This window comes from Chiloscyllium plagiosum, chromosome 5 (genome assembly GCF_004010195.1).
Source record: "Chiloscyllium plagiosum isolate BGI_BamShark_2017 chromosome 5, ASM401019v2, whole genome shotgun sequence".
Taxonomy (NCBI): Eukaryota; Metazoa; Chordata; class Chondrichthyes; order Orectolobiformes; family Hemiscylliidae; genus Chiloscyllium; species Chiloscyllium plagiosum.
In genome coordinates, this window is record NC_057714.1 from 50587694 (window position 1) to 50604482 (window position 16789).

At 42.1% G+C, this 16789-nt stretch overlaps 1 protein-coding gene across 2 annotated transcripts in view; it reads right to left on the reverse strand.

The window, feature by feature from the left end:
* mocos (molybdenum cofactor sulfurase) overlaps window positions 1-16789 on the reverse strand; it is a 233819-nt gene that overhangs the window by 111343 nt on the left and 105687 nt on the right. For both annotated transcript variants that reach the window (XM_043690069.1, XM_043690070.1), the window contains one exon: window positions 8746-8862. In XM_043690069.1, the coding sequence (XP_043546004.1) occupies window positions 8746-8862 (117 nt within the window). The remainder of the gene's footprint in view (window positions 1-8745; window positions 8863-16789) is intronic.

A 16789-nucleotide genomic window follows, 5' to 3' on the forward strand; every position in this document is an offset into this window, starting at 1 on the left:
GGGGCGGAGTTAGTCGTGGGGGCAGAATTAGTCGTGGGGGCAGAGTTAGTCGTGGGGGCAGAGTTGGCCGTGGGGACGGAGATCGACGTGGGGGCGTAGATCAACGTGGTGTGGTTTTCTGGAGGGATGGTGATAATACGGCAGGGCTGGGAGCTAGGACCTGGTGTGCGGTTTTCTGGAGGAATGGTGAAAATACATCGCTGAAGCTGGACGCCAACTCGCGGACACCTCCTCCTACTGCCTCCTTGACCATGACCCCACTTCCCACCACCAAACCATCATCTCCCACACCATCCATAACCTCATCACCTCAGGGGATCTCCCATCTACCGCCTCCAACCTCATAGTCCCACAACCCCGCACAGCCTGTTTCTACCTCCTACCCAAAAACCACAAACACGAATGCCTCGGTCGACCCATTATCTCAGCCTGCTCCTGCCCCACCGAACTCATCTCTGCATACCTCGACACTGTCCTGTCCCCCTTAGTCCAAAAACTCCTCACCTACATTCGGGACACCACCCACGCCCTCCACCTCCTCCATGATATTCGCTTCCCCGGCACCCAACGCCTTATCTTCACGATGGACATCGAGTCCCTATACACTTCCATTCACCATCACAAAGGCCTCCAAGACCTCCGCTTCTTCCTCCCCCGCCGACCCAACCAGTACCCTTCCACTGACACCCTCCTTCGACTGACTGAACTGGTCCTCACTCTTAACAACTTCTCCTTGCAAAACTCCCTCCAAACCAAAGGAGTAGCCATGGCACCCGCATGGGCCCCAGCTATTCCTGCCTCTTCGTCGGGTATGTGGAACAGTCCATCTTCCGCAGCTACACTGGCACCACCCCCACTTTTTCCTCCGCTACATTGATGATTGTATTGGTGTTACCTCGTGCTCCCACAAGGAGGTTGAACAGTTCATCCATTTTACTAACATCTTCCACCCCGACCTCAAATTTCACTGGACTGTCTCAGACTCCTCCATCCCCTTCCTAGACTTCTCCATTTCTATCTTGGGCGACCGACTCAACACAGACATTTACTACAAACCGATCGACTCCCACAGCTACCTAGATCACACCTCCTCCCACCCTGCCCCTTGTAAAAACGCCATCCCATATTCCCAATTCCTTAGCCTGCGCCGCATCTGCTCCCAGGAGGACCAATTCCACTACTGAACAACCCAAATGGCCTCCTTCTTAAAAGACCGCAATTTCCCCTCTGACGTGGTCGACGATGCTCACCACCGCATCTCCTCCACTTCCCGCACCTCTGCCCTTGAACTCCGCCCCTCCAATCGCCACCAGGACAGAACCCCATTGCTCCCAATCTTCCACCCCACCAACCTCCGGATACATCGTATCATCCTCCGTCATTTCCGCCATCTCCAAACAGACCCCACCACTAGGGATATATTTCCCTCCCCTCCCCTATCAGCATACACCTCCTCCTACTGCCCCCTTGAGAATGACCCCACCTCCCACCATCAAACCATCATCTCCCAGACCATCCTTAACCTCATCTCCTCAGCGGATCTCCCATCCACCGCCTCCAAACTCATAGTTCCCCAACCCCGCACCACCCGTTTCTGCCTCTTGCCCAAAATCCACAAACCTGACTGCACCGGCCAACCCATTGTCTCAGCCTGCTCCTGCCCCACCGAACGCATCTCTGCATACCTCGACACGGTTCTGTCCCCCTTAGTCCAAGAATTCCCCACCTACGTTCAGGATACCACCCACACCCTCCATCTCCTCCATGATTTTTGCTTCCTGGTCCCCAACGCCTTATTTTCACCATGGACATCCAGGCCCTGTACACCTCCATTCCCCGGTCCCCAACGCCTTATCTTCACCATGGACATCCAGGCCCTGGTCACCTCCATCCCCCATCACGAAGAATTTAAAGCCCTCCGCTTCTTCCTTTCCCGCCGTACCAACCAGTACCCTTCCACCGACACCCTCCTTCGACTGACTGAACTGGTCCTCACCCTGAAATATCCTCAACTTAACCTTCATTGTTGTCCACTATACCACCAATTCTGGTGTCATCTGCAAACGTACGAGCCATACCTCATCTATTCACATCCAAATCATTTATATAAATGATGAAAAGCAGTGGACCCAACACTGATCCTTGCTGCACAACGCTGGTCACAGGTCACTAGTCCGAAAGGCAACTCTCAACCACTACCCTCTATCTCCTACTTTCAAGCCAATTTTGTATCCAAATGGCTAGCTCTCCCTGTATTCCACGTGATCTAACCTTGTTAACCAGTGTACCACACAAAACCTTTTTGAAAGTCTTGCTGAAGTCCATATAGACTACATCCACCATTCTGCCCTCATCAATCTTTTTCTCACTTCTTCAAAAAACTCAATGAAGTTCATGAGACACTTTCCCATGAAAAAGTTATGTTGACTATCCCCAATCAGTCCTTTCCATTCCAAATATATGTAAATCCTGTCCCTCACAATCCCATCCAACAACCTAACAACTGCAGACGTCAGGCTCACTGGTCTATAGTTCCCTGGCTTTTCCTTACAACCTTTCTAAGTAGTGGCACCATGTTAGCCAACCTCCAGTCTTCCGGCACCTCACTTAGAGTCATAGAATCATAGAAATGTAAGCACGGAAACAGACCCTTTGGACCAACCTGTCCATGCCGACCAGAAATCCCAATGTAATCGAGTCCCATTTGTCAGCACCCAGCCCATATCCCTCCAAAGCCTTCTTATTCATATACCCATCCACATGCCTTTTAAGTGTTGCAATTGCACTAGCCTCCATCACTTCCTCTGGCAGCTCATTCCATACACGTACCACCCTCTACGTGAAAATGTTGCCCCTTAGGTCTCTTTTATATCTTTCCCCTCTCACCCTAAACCTATGCCCTTTAGTTCTGGACTCCCCCACCCCAGGGAAAAGACCTTGTCTATTTATCCTATCCATGCGCCTCATGATTTTATCAACCTTCAAAAGGTCACCCCTCAGCCTCCGATGCTCCAGGGAAAACAGCCCGACCCTAATCAGTGTCTCCCTATAGCTCAAATCCTCCAATCCTGGCAACTTCCTTGAAAATCTTTTCTGAACCATTTCAAGTTTCACAACATCCTTCCAATTGGAAGGAGAGCAGAATTGCATGCAATATTCCAATAGTGGCCTAACCAATGTTTTGTACAGCTGCAACATGACCTCCCAACTCCTGTACTCAATACTCTGACTAATAAAGGAAAGCATGCTAAATGCCTTCTTCACTATCCTACCTACCTGTGACTCTACTTTCACGAAGCTATGAACCTGCACTCCAAGGTCTCTTTGTTCAGCAACACTCCCTAGGATCTTACCATTAAGTGTATAAGCCCTAATTTTCCAAAGTGCAGCACTGCCCACCAATCACTTCCCTAGCTTCCCACAAAGTTCTAACCTACACTTGATCAGGTTCCAGGGATTTATCTGCCTTTATGCATTTTAAGATGTCCAGCACCACCTCATCTGATTATGGACACTTTTTCAGATGTCGCTATTTATTTCTCCAAATTCTCTAGCTTCCATATCCTTCTCCACAGTGAACACTGATGCAAAATACTCATTTAGTATCTTCTTCTATTCCACACATAGGAGCTTTGTTGATCTTTAAGGGGTCGAGAGTGTGGTGCTGGAAAAGCACAGCAGGTCAGGCAGCATCCGAGGAGCAGGAGAATCAATGTTTCAGGCATAAGCCCTATTTTCTCCCTTGTTACTCATCTTCTTTAACATATTTCTTGAATCTCTTTGGATTCTCCTTAATTCTATATTTCAAGGCTATCTCATTTCCGTCTTGAGCGTACTCCTACTGTCCTATACTCTTTGCTCGATCCCAGCTGTCTATACTTGACGTATGCTTCATTGATTTCTTGACCAAAGCCTAAATTTCTCTGGTCATCCAGCATTCCCAACACTTACCAGCCTTGTCCTTCACACTAATATGAACATATTGTCTCTGAACTCTCATTATCTAATTTTTGAAGGCCTCCCACTTTCCATCAATCCCTTTATCTGCAAATAGTTGTCCCCAATCAACTTTTAAAAGTTCTTTCCTAATATCATCAAAACTGGACTTCCTCCAATTTAGAACTTTCACTTTCACATAACTGTTTTAAAACTAATAGAATTTTGATCACTGACCGCAAAGTGCTCCCCAGCCCCCGGCACCTCAGTCACATGCACTGACTTATTTCCCATGAGAAGGTAAAGTTTTGCTTCTTCTGTAGTTGGTATATCCACATACTGAATCAGAAAATTTTCTTGTACTTATTTAACAAATTCCTCTCTATCTAAGCCCTTATCACTACGGCAGTTCCAATCTATGTTTGGAAAGTTAAAATCCCTTACCATTGCAACCCTATTATTCTTACAGATAACTGAGATTTCCTTACAAATTTGCCTCTCAATGTCCCGTTGGCTATGGAGTTCTCTAGTATGATCCCAATGTGTTCTACATTTATTTATAGAGGTTTCAGCATTTCAACCAAATGTGATGAAGTGTTTCCAATGTAAGCCTTACTGTAAGGCTGTTCCATTGATGTTGTTTCACCCAATTAATTGGAAGAATTAATAGAGCTTCAGTTAACCACTTGACAGCATTCTGCAGCAGGGAGAATGGTGAGTGCCGTCAGAACTACAGTTACTGTGTCCCTAACTGTTATGCACAAAATACAGGGACAACCTCTGATTCAGTAAACAAAGATAGCGTTGGTTTATCTTTGCCCTTAGTGTTTCCCATTAATATTTACTTCTCACTACAGGTGGTGGAATGATGTCTTAAGATCTGGCTACAATGCACATCCTTGATCAACTTGGGTCCATGCAATTGTTTTGGTGTTTGAAATATTATTGGCACTGCTTACTTCAATAAAGTGAAATGATTGAAGGATCGCATATTTAAAAGACATAATTTCATCAACTCTGGTTTACTGGAGATGGCAGGACGCTATGCAAGAATAGCATCAGATTAAATGAGCTGCAAATATGTGAAATCTCAGGAAAGGGCTATGTTCATGCAGTAGTACCAAACCATCGAACAAAGAAAAAAGAACAGTACAGCACAGAAACATGCCTTACAGCCCACCAATACTGTGCCAATACACGATACCTTTCTAAACTAAAAACCTTTTGTCTCTACACAGTCCATATATCTCTATTCCCTGCCTATTCATGCATCTATCAAGGTGCCTCTTAAACATTATTATTGCATCTGTCTCTACCACCTCCTCTGGCAGCACATTCCAGACACGTACCACTACCCTCCATGTAAAAAACATGCCTCTCACATCTCCTTTAAACTTGCCCCCTGTTACCTTAAACATATGTCTCCTAGTAATTAACTTTTCTACCTTGAGAAAAAAGTCTCTGACTATCCATTCTATCCATGCCTCTCATAATTTTGTAAACTTGTATCAGGTTACTCCTTGGCCTTCAACGGTGAAGTGAAAACACACCAGGTTTGTGCAATTTCTCCTCGTAGCTATTACTCTTCAAAACAGGCAACATCCTGGTAAACCTTTTCTGTACCCTCTCCAAAGTCTCCACATCCTTCTGTTGGTGTAGTGACCAGAACTGTCTGTAATATTCCAAATGTGGCCCAACTGAAGTTCTATACAGCTACAACATGACTTGGTAATTTTTAGACCCTGTACCCCGACTGATGAAGGCAAGCATGACATATGCCTTTTGGCTGCCTGATCCAACTGTGTTGCCACTTTCAGGGAACTGTGGGCCTGTATGTCTAGATCTCTTTGTGTATTAATGCTTCTAAGTGTTCTGCCATTTACTATAAACATTCCTCCTTGCAAAATGCATCACCATGCATTTGTCCGGTTTCAATTCCAATGGCCGTTTCTCTGTCCTAATCTCAGGCCTAACTATGTCCTACTGTATCCTCTGGCAATCCTTCTCACTATGCGCAGCTCCCCAAATCTTTGTGTCATCTGCAAACTTACTAATCAAGCCGCCTACATTTTCCTCCAAATCAATTATATGTATATTACAAACAACAGGGTCCCAGCACTAAATAAAAACCAAAAGAACTGCAGATGCTGTAAATCAGTAACAAAAACATAAATTGCTGGTAAAGTTCAGCAGATCTGGCAGCATCTGTGAAGAGAAATCAGAGTTAACATTTTGAGTCTGGTGACCCTTCCTCAGGAGAGTCACCAGACCTGAAACATTGACTCTGATACTCTTCACAGATGCTGCCAGACCTGATGAGCTCTTCCTGCAATTTCTGTTTTTGTTAGGGTCCCTGCACTAATTGCTGCAGTATACCACTGATTACAGTCAGAAATTAAACCCTTCTACTGCTACACTAGTCTTCTATGACCAAGCCAGTTCTGTATCATCTTACCAGCTCACTGCTGATCCCACGTCATTTCACCTTCTGTACTGCTTGCCATGAGGAATCTTGTCATAGGCTTTGCTAACATCCACGTAGATGAAGTCCACCATTCTGCCCTCATTAATCATCTTTGTCACTTCCACAAAACACGTAATCAATTATTCGTGATACAACCTCCTCTGCTAGTAGTCATGCTGTCTGTTGTTCCTAAGTCCATAGTTTTCCAAATGTGAATAAATCCTGTACTTAAGAATCTTCTCCAATAATTTCCCTACTACTGACGTAAAGCTCACTGGCCTATAATTTTGCAGATTATTACTGTCATCCTTCTTGAACAAAAGAACATCATTGGCTATTCTCCATTCCTCTGGGATCTTGCCTGTGACTAAAGAGGATACAAAGATTTCGTAGAAGGCCCCAGCAATTTCCTCCCTCACCTCCCTTTGGCACACGAGTTCTTCAGGGTAGTGCCCCTAGCTCCAGCTACCTTCTGCAGCTTCAACAATGATTTTCCCTCCATCAATAAGGTCAAGAGTGGGAATGTTGATTGATGACTGCAATCTTCAGTAACACTTGGAACTTCTTAAACACTAAAACAGTCTATGCTAACATATAACAAGATCTAAATGGCATTTAACCTTGGGTTGTTAAATACTAAGCAAGATGCACGTTAGGAAATGACCATCTCCAACAGGAGACGATCTAACCACCTCTCCTTGATATTCAATGACATTATTATCTGAATCTACCTACCAAGTCCAGAAAGTTAGATTGACCAGCGAATCTGATGACAATCAGAACAGGATAGATACTGGGAATCTGCAGTGAGTAACTCAACTCCTGACTCCCAAAGCTGATCCAAGAACTACATGACACAAATCCATAATGTGGAGGAATACTCTCCATTTGCCTGGATGGGTACGCTGCAACAACAGTCAAGAAACTCTATTCCATCTAAGACAAAGCAGCCTGACTGATCAGTCCCTGATCTTTAATATTCACTCCCTTCACCAGCAGTGCATAGTGGCAGCAAAAGGCTCTATCCATAACTCAGCAAAATTCTGCTGGTAGCTCCTACCATTGTGAAAATCAAGGGCAGCAGATGCATGCAAGCACAATCACCTATATGTTCCCTTTCAAGTCATAAACCTCCCAGAATTGCAATTATATACTAGTTTCTCAGTGTTACACGGTCAAACATTCTGGAACTTCCTTCCTAACAGCACAATGCATGTACCTACATCACATGGACTGCAGTGAGTCTACGCAGTGGCTCAGCATCAAATGTCCAAGGGTAATTAGGAAATAGCAATAAACATTGGCCTAGCTAGTGTTGTCTGCTTTCCTAGAATGAAAAACAGAAGTGTCCAGGACACTAGATACTTCATGTTAATGTGCATGCAGCATTAAGAGAATTTTTACAGCCACACAAATGAAGGCTTTCTGCTCACCACATTTGATAGACCCAAACAAATTACTTTTGAAATCTGAAAGGCCTTTTAAAGGTCAAATTCATCTATGACATTCTTATACATTCTCTAATTTTTGATTCAGATTATCAATGGAAGGTGCTTCAATGAAGAATAACATTCCAGATCACTTTTAGCAATAACATGAGATTGGGCAGATGTATTTAAATTGGTGGAATTAGTGATTGCTGACTGATGGAATCCTGATATTTATTGTAGCACAGAATATTGACCAATGTGATAAGCTTAGTGCTCAGGACACAATCTTTTATACTTTTTTTTGTCTTGTGTGTTAGTTTGTTGACAGATAGGCAAAAGGAAAATCACACACAATTGAATGAAAATAAAATAAATATGAAAACTACATGCACTACTGTAAAGTATTGGAACCATTCAGACAAATCAAGAATGGTATTGAGGGTGTATGGGCAAATTACTCAAGAGGTTGAAAAACCTTAAGCTAAGGTGTAAGTTTTATATTTTACCAAAAACAACACAACCCCTCATGTCTCCTGCATGATAGTATCCATAAGTAAAAGGTCAGGAGAGTACTAATCTAAGGTGCTCATATTTGAATGAGCTAGATTAGAACCATGTAAAAATTCTGTTTCCAACTCAGATTGTAAACATCCTTCAGTTTAGTCCTGTTCAAGGTTTTTTTGAAATTAGAATTAATGCATAATATGAGCAATGAACTCAGTCTTGTTCAAACATTAGGAAGGTTCGTTAAGCAGCTTAGCAAACTTCCTGCTGGAGGAATAAATAAGTTCTGCTGTGCTGAGATGAAAAATTGAAAAAATTTTCATCCAGTTTTGTAACTATGATTTATCTTTCTGAACGAGCTGCAAACCATTCAGACATCAAATACAAAATTCGTACATCGTAAATACTAACCTTTAGATTCATTTTGACATCTTCATTACTAATTCCGAGGTGTTGCTGACAGCCTCCAGTGTTACAAAAGCAGCCAGTGCGAAGATGGATGTTGTACAAATTTGCCAGTTTGTCCACCTGTAACAGCATAAGAGTGATGGTGTTTTCATAAAATCACATTAACAACTAGATTGTAAGTGATTTTTTTTCAGGGCTGTGTAGAATGGCTTATTTTTCACTGTTGGCATAAATTAGATTCAGACTGCAGGTTGAAGTCAATGAGGTGAAGATAAATTGAACTGGAAGTGGGTATTGATTCTTTGACGTCAGCCCGCTAGTGTAACATAAGGTGAAAATTAGAATAAATGTGGGTGCTATCATAGCCAAGCGGGCCTCTGAGCCCGCTCTGTCATTTAATATGATCACATCTGATCATCTAACTCTTTCAACTTTCTCCCAATAACTTTTGACCCCTTTTGTCTAAGAAGGACATTAAACATCTTGAAAACATTCAATGTTTTGGCCTCAACTGCTTTGTGTAGGTAAGAATTCCACAGGCTCACCACTTTCTGGGTGAAGAATTTCACCTCATCTCGTTCTGAAATGGTCTATTCCATATCATTAGACTATAACCACTGGTTCTGAACTCCTGAGTCATCAGGATCATCCTGTGTTTACCCTATCTTGTCCTGTTAGAATGTTTCTGTGAAATTCTCCAATCATTCTTCTGAACTCCTGTAAATATAGTCCTAAATGATTCAGTTTAACTTCATATGCCAGTCCTGCCACCCTAGGAATCAGTCTGAAAAACCTTTGTTGTACTCCCTCCAAAGCCAGAACATCCTTCTTCAGTCGAGACACAAACTGCACAAAATACTCAGGGATAGTCTCACGGAGGCCCTGTATAACTGCAGCAAGACATTCCTGTTTCTGTACTTAAATCCTCTTGATATGAATGCCAACATATTCTTTGCCTTCGTCACCACCTGCTGCACTTGCATTTTAATTTTAGTGACTGATATACACGGGCAGCAATCATGGGGGATTTCAATATGCAGGTGGACTGGGAAAATCAGATTGGTAGTAATTGCAAGAAAAGGAATTCGTGGAATGTCTACGAGATGGCTTTTTGGAGCAGCTTATAGTGGAGCCACTAGGGAACAGGCTACACTGGATTCAGTGTTGTGCAATGAGGCAGACGTGGTAAGGGAGCTTAAGGTGAAGAAACCCTTAGGAGGCAGTGATTATAATATGATTGAACTTTCTCTGCAATTTCAGGAGGAGAACATAGAATCAGAGGTAAGGGTATTACAGCTGAATAAAGGCAACTACAGAGGCATGAAAGAGGAGCTGATTAGAATTGACTGGGAGAAGCCTAGCAGGAAAGACAGGGATTTCTGGGAGTAATTCAGGAGACACAGCAGAGAATCATCCCAAGGAAGAAGAAGCATGGTATAGGGAGGATGAGGCAATCGTGGCTGACTCGGGAAGTCAGGAACAGCATAAAAGCAAAACATTGTGTGGCGAAGGGCAATGGGATACCAGAGGATTGGGAAGCTTACAAAGACTAACTGAGGGCAACAGAAAAAGAAATAAGGAGGGAGAAGATTAAATATGAGGGTAAGCTAGCCAGTATTGTAAATGTCAGAATTTCTTTCGATATATAAAGGCTAAAAGAGAGGCAAAAGTGGACATTGGGCTGCTAGAAAATGACACTGGAGAGGAAGCAGTGGGGAACAAGGAAATGGCTGAAGAATGGAATAATGCGTCAATCTTCACAGTGGAAGACATGAGTAATATCCCAAAAATTCAAAAGAGTGAGGGGCAGAACTGAGTATGGTGGTCATTATCAAGGCGAAGGTGATAGAAAACTGAATGGCCTGAAGGTGGATAAACCACCTGGACCAGATGGACTACATCCCAGAGTTCTAACAGAGATAGCTGAAGATATAGTGGAGGAGTTAGTGGTGATCTTTCAGGAATTGTTAGAATCTTGGAGGGTGCCAGAAGACTGGAAAATCACGAATGTGACACCCCTGTGTAAAAAGGGAGTAAGGCAAAAGATGGAAAATTACAGACCGATTAGCCTAACCTCGGTTGTGGATAAGATCTTGGAATCCATTGTGAAGGATAAGGTTTCTGAATACTTGTAAGTGCATGGTAAAATAGGCAAAGTCAGCATGGTTTCATCAAGGGGAGGTCATGCCTGTTAAATCTGCTAGAATTCTTTGAGGAAGTAGCGAGCAGGTTAGACTAAGCAGAGCCAATGGATGTTATCTATCTGGACTTCGAAGGCCTTTGACAAGGTGTCGCACAGGAGGCTACTGAGTAAGATAAGAGCTCATGGTGTTAAGAGGCAAGGTGCTAGCATGGATATAAGTTTGGCTGTCTGGCAGAAAGTACAGAGTGGGGATAAAAGGATCCTTCTCAGGATGGCAACTGGTGACAAGTGGTGTTTTGCAAGACTCAGTGTTGGGATAACTTTTCACTTTATACATTAACGATCTAGATGAAAGAACTGAGGGCATTTACAGATGATATAAAGATAGGTAGAGGGACAGGTAGCATTGAGGAGGTGGGGAAGCTGCAGAAGGATTTGGATGGGTTAGGAGAGTGGGCAAAGAAGTGGCAGATGGAGTACAATGTGGGAAAGTGTGAGGTCATGCACTTTGGTAGGAAGAATAGAGGCATGGACTGTTTTCTAAATGGGGAGAAAGTTCAGAAGTCTGAAGTGCAAAGAGACTTGGGAGTTCTCGTCCAGGATTCTCTCAAGGTAAACTTGCAGGTTGAGTCAGTAGTTAGGAAGGCAAATGCAATGATGGCATTTATTTTGACAGGACTTGAATATAAAAGTAGGGATACACTTCTGAAGCTCTATAAGGCTCTGGTCAGAGCACATTTGGAGTATTGTGTGCAGCTTTGGGCCCCATATCTCAGGAAGGTTGAATTGGCTCTGGAGCATGTTCAGAGGAGGTTCACGAGAATGGTCCCAGAAATGAAAAGCTTAACACATGAGGTACATTTGAGGTCTCTGGGTTTCTACTCAATGGAATTTAGAAGGATGAGGGGGATCTAATTATAACATACAGAATACTTAATGGCCTGGCCAGAGAAGATGTTGGGAAGATGTTTCCGTTGGTAGGAGAGACTGGGACACGAGGCCATCACCTTCGAAAAAAGAAAAGACCTTTGAGAACGGAGATAAGGAGAAACACCTTCAGCCAGAGAGTGGTGGATCTATGGAATTTATTGCCGCAGCAGGCTGTCGAGGCCATGTACATTTAAGACTGAGATAGGTTCTTGAGTATCAAGGGGATCAATTTGAGAGGATTAGAGAGTATCATACAGCCTTTACTACCATTAAATGGGCACGGGGTTAAAGGTCAGGTAAAAGTGAAAAAGAGACAGGCCTGAGTTTGCAGAAAATTAAAACAGTAGAATCTGAGCATACACATAGTTGCTGAATTGGTGCAGTCCTGTCTTCTATTTAGAGCACTGTCCACATCAGTCAGAATTGCAAATTGCCCGCATATTTTTAGAGCCCTCTTTCCAGACATCTATTGATTACTGTCACCACATGTGCCAGCTGTATACTGCATGATATCTACCGATGCTCCCTGTAGCCTATGCCACAGCTCCAAATCAGGCTTTCTGTTGCTTAGACTTTATGAAGACAGTTCCCCATAGTATTGTTAGACAGTATGGCAGGATCTGCAGCTGTTTTTGGTGCCATCAAAATCAGTGAAGAGAAGTAGTTAAGGTGCTGTTCATCACGTGAGCATTCCTTTCCATTCATTGCCACCAAAAGCAAGAAATACTATAACTAGATGCTTCTGAAGTGACATACAATGTCGTGATGAGCCAAACTCTCTCTTATAATAGTAATATGATCGCTATTCTGCCACTCTTCAAATTTTCTACTCCAGCATCATTTTCAAAGCTAAACCTGTACTTGCACAATGCACCTGCTAAGGTGAGCTTTCCATTCACCTCTGTCTAAAAATGTCAGTTTGCAAATGGGTGGACAGTGAGCATCTGTCATACATGGCATTATCTATATTCCTTTTTTTGGATTACTGGTGTTAGAATAGAATATACACAATGCAGAATAATCAGCATCAAGATTCAAGTGCACAAAGTACACCAAGAGAAAACAAAACCAAAAAAAAGGTTTTGAATGGCTATAATATATTTAACCTACGATTACTGTATTCTCTCAATGATGTACAATATACATATTTGATGGTGAAAGGTAGTGGTAAAGTCGCCATAGTCCAACTGCGCCATAGGGCTGTTCTCTCATTAGCAAGAGACAACTGGAGGGTCACTATGCTTCAGGCAAGGGGAGAGACTAAGACAGAGAGTCCTTCATTGTAATGTAAGCTGGGGCAGGAACTGAACCCACATTGTTGGTGTTACTTTTTATTGCAAACCAGCCAACTGAGTCAACTTATACCTTTATGGATACACCATCACCTGGAAAGTTTGTGTACCTATCTTAACAATTTACCTCTGATATTATGCAGTCCTGGTGAATAATGAAGTACAGGACTAATTAATTACATTGAATGTACTTCTAAATTCATGGTAAGGATCTCAATTTCAGCAATGAAGTAAAGACATTCACAGTCAGCTTTGAAAAAAGCTGCGCACAACGATAAGGGATATCTTAATGGAAGGTGGTGTAGTGTAAATGCTAAATTAATTTGAAATGGGTGATGCAAGATGGTTCAGCCTGTCAAAGTTAGGCATCATTAACTCTAGGGCATAGATTGGTAGTAAAAACAGTTCTTTGACAAGGAGTTAAATCAGGAATCGAGGATTTGTCCAATGTCCTTGATAAATACGACTGCCTGGGAATTACTCCAATAATCTTTCATAATGTCAGCATCTTTGAAAAACTCTAGGCAATAATCAGTGAGGGTATAGTATTGAAGATTTTATTAAAAAAGAAAGATGAGTTCAGGTTTAGAACTGAATGTGGTCCAAGCAATGCAAGTGTGCTTCAGGATACATTTGCTGTGCTTTACAATATATTTATTAGTGGTACATTGGTGCCTCAGCATATTAGTGCTTTGCATTGTTTATTCCTTGCATTATATGTCCAAGTCTCTGTTAATTAGTTCATTTACTATTGCCCACAATGAAACAGTTGCTGAGAAGTGCTGGTTTAGACAAAATATTGATTTCAGGACAGAAGGTCTAATTCATGAGCGAGCTGGCACGGCCATTTGTCACTTATGGCTTGTTTCCTGATTATGCACTCATTAAACAAAAGAAAAATTACCGATAATATAAAAACAAAGTTAAAATAAAAATAGTGAATTTAAATTAGTGTTGCTTATGATATTCTTTCCTTAATAGAATGCTACTGTCAACTTGGAGAATTCAATACAATGTCAGCTTCCAGATTCCAAAATCTCTCCGAAAGCACACTAAAGTCTATATGTAGTTGTTGTGAGTCTATACGTAATTGTTGGAACCGTATTGATTGCCATAGACATTTTACATTTTAATTATACTTGACTTACAGGCACTTCACTATGGAAGTAAAATCCTCTTCAATGATAAGGTCTGATCACTGTGATTTCCCTGTGCAATATATGAAAAATACACAAAGGAATATAGGGAGATCATTTGTTCTGTAGGATCTATCATCAAAGGTGTCTTCATTGTGTAATGTTTTCATCATTAGTTTTTTCACCTTGCTTGTTGGAACTTAGCCATTCATCAAAACATCAATACAGCCTTCCATGGTTTGCTGCTTATTGACCTCAAGTCATTTGACATATTCTGGAAGAGGCAGTGGTATAATGGCAAAGTCACTGGATGAGTAATCCAAGAGCTCAGACTAATGCTCTGGGTACAAAAGTCCAAACCCTGTCACAGCAAGCTGGTGGAATTAAAATCTAATTAATTCATAATTATTGAAATGAAAGCTTGACGCAGCAATGATGGCACTAAACTATCAGCAATTTTTATAAAAACTCACTATCTGGGTCACTAATATGCTGCAGAGAAGGAAATGTGCCATCTTTACCTGATCTGGTCTATATGTGATTCCAGACCCACTGCAATGAGTTCACACTTAAATGATCTCTGAAATAGTCCTGCAAGTCACACATTTGTATTACCTGCTACAAAGCCAAATAACAATGAAACCAGAAAATTTGCCTGGCATCAAACTAGGGACCAGAACTGAAAATGGCACATGCAGCCCTATCAACCCTCCTTGCTAACACCTGAGGAATTATATCGTAGATGAGTTAAGCAACAGGATGACATAGTCAATACTATAAGCAGCTGGCCATCACCTTCACAAAAGCTATTAGTGATTGGCAATAAATACTAGCCTAGTGAGCGATATCCACATTCCATGCAGTACTTTTTAAAAAGGGTCATTGAATCACACTTTATTCATCAAGTCTAAATCAACATTGCTAGCATCCTTGGGTACAGCCTGTCCTACTGTCAGGACAGGGAGAAAGTGAGGACTGCAGGTGCTGGAGAGTCAGAGTCGACAAGTGTGGCACTAGAAAAGCACAGCAGGTCAGGCAGCATCCAAAGAGCAGGAGAGTTGATGTTTCGGACAAAAGCCCTTCATCAGGAATGAAGGGCTGGACAGACCTAGAAGAGGCGGCAGAACAATAGTTTACATTGGGAAGTGTTTGTTTGAAGACACTTCAGAATTGAACTCCAGTTCCATTGAAGTCTCATGGTATCAGGATCAAATTTGACGATATCAGCTATTTCATCCCCTCAGCTAATATGTCAGCTTCACATTGAACAAGAATAATTTTAAAAAGCAGTAAGGACCACAAAGGCTCAGAGGGTACTCTGGGTGGTTTCAAAGTCCATCATGACAAGGGACTTCACAGCACTTCAATTGACCAAGATGGTTGAGACCTGATGGACATAACCGTTAGATTTGTTCTGCAATAGGTAATGAGGGAACCAACAAGAGGGAAAAATACCTTTACCTCTTCTTTACCAATCTAACTGTTGCAAATGCATATGTCCCTGACAGTACTGGCAGGAGTGACTACTGCACAGCTATTGTGGAGGTGAAGTCTTGTCTTCAGACTAAGAATGCCCTCAACGGCTCTACCACTGTACAAAATGAGATAGACTGTGAACAGATCTAGCAATTCAAAACTGACCATCCATTAGCTAGTTGTGTGCCAGCAGCAGCAACAGCAGCAGCAGAAATTTACTCAAACATAGCGTGTGACCTCATTGCCCAGCATATCTCCCACTCTACCACTGCTATCAAACCAGGGGATCGAGCATAGTTCAATAAATTGTGTTTTTGAGAAACTGCTCTAAAGCATACCAAAGAATGAGATGTCAACCTGGTAAACAACACAGGATTACTGCAGGACAAACAATAAAAGCAGGATGCAATAGAAGGAGCTAAGCAATTTCACAATTAGTAGGTCAAAACTATGCTTTGCAGTCCTGCTACATTCAATTGTGAATGGTAGTAGACAATTAAACATGAACTGGAGGAAGAGGCTCCACAAATATTCTGACCCTCAATGATATGGATCCTAGCATATCAATACAAAATACAGTGTTGAAGTAACTGCAACCATCTTCAGCCAGAAGTGCCAAGTAGATGATCATTGTAGTTTCCTTCAGAAGTCTGAAGTGTGTGAGATGTTAGACTTCAGCCAATTTGATCAATTTCTTATGATTGTAAGAAACACTGAAGTCATTGGTACTTTAAAGGCTATGGGTTCTGACAACCTTCTGGCAACTGTATGAAGATGTTTGCTGCAGAACTTACTAAACTTTTCGTCAAATTGTTCCAGTACAACTAAAACACTGGGAATGTAGAAAAGTGTTCGTTTATGTTCTGGCCACAAAAAGCAAGTCAAATCAAACCTGGCCAATTATTCCGTCAATCTATTACCAAACATCAGTAAAGTGACTGAAGGGTTGTTGACAGTGCTAACAAATGACACGTTCATCAATATTTGCTTACTGACAGTCAGTTTCATTTCCAACTAGGCCATTGCAGCTTTGATTCAAGCATGAAAAAAAAGGCTGAATTCAAGACATG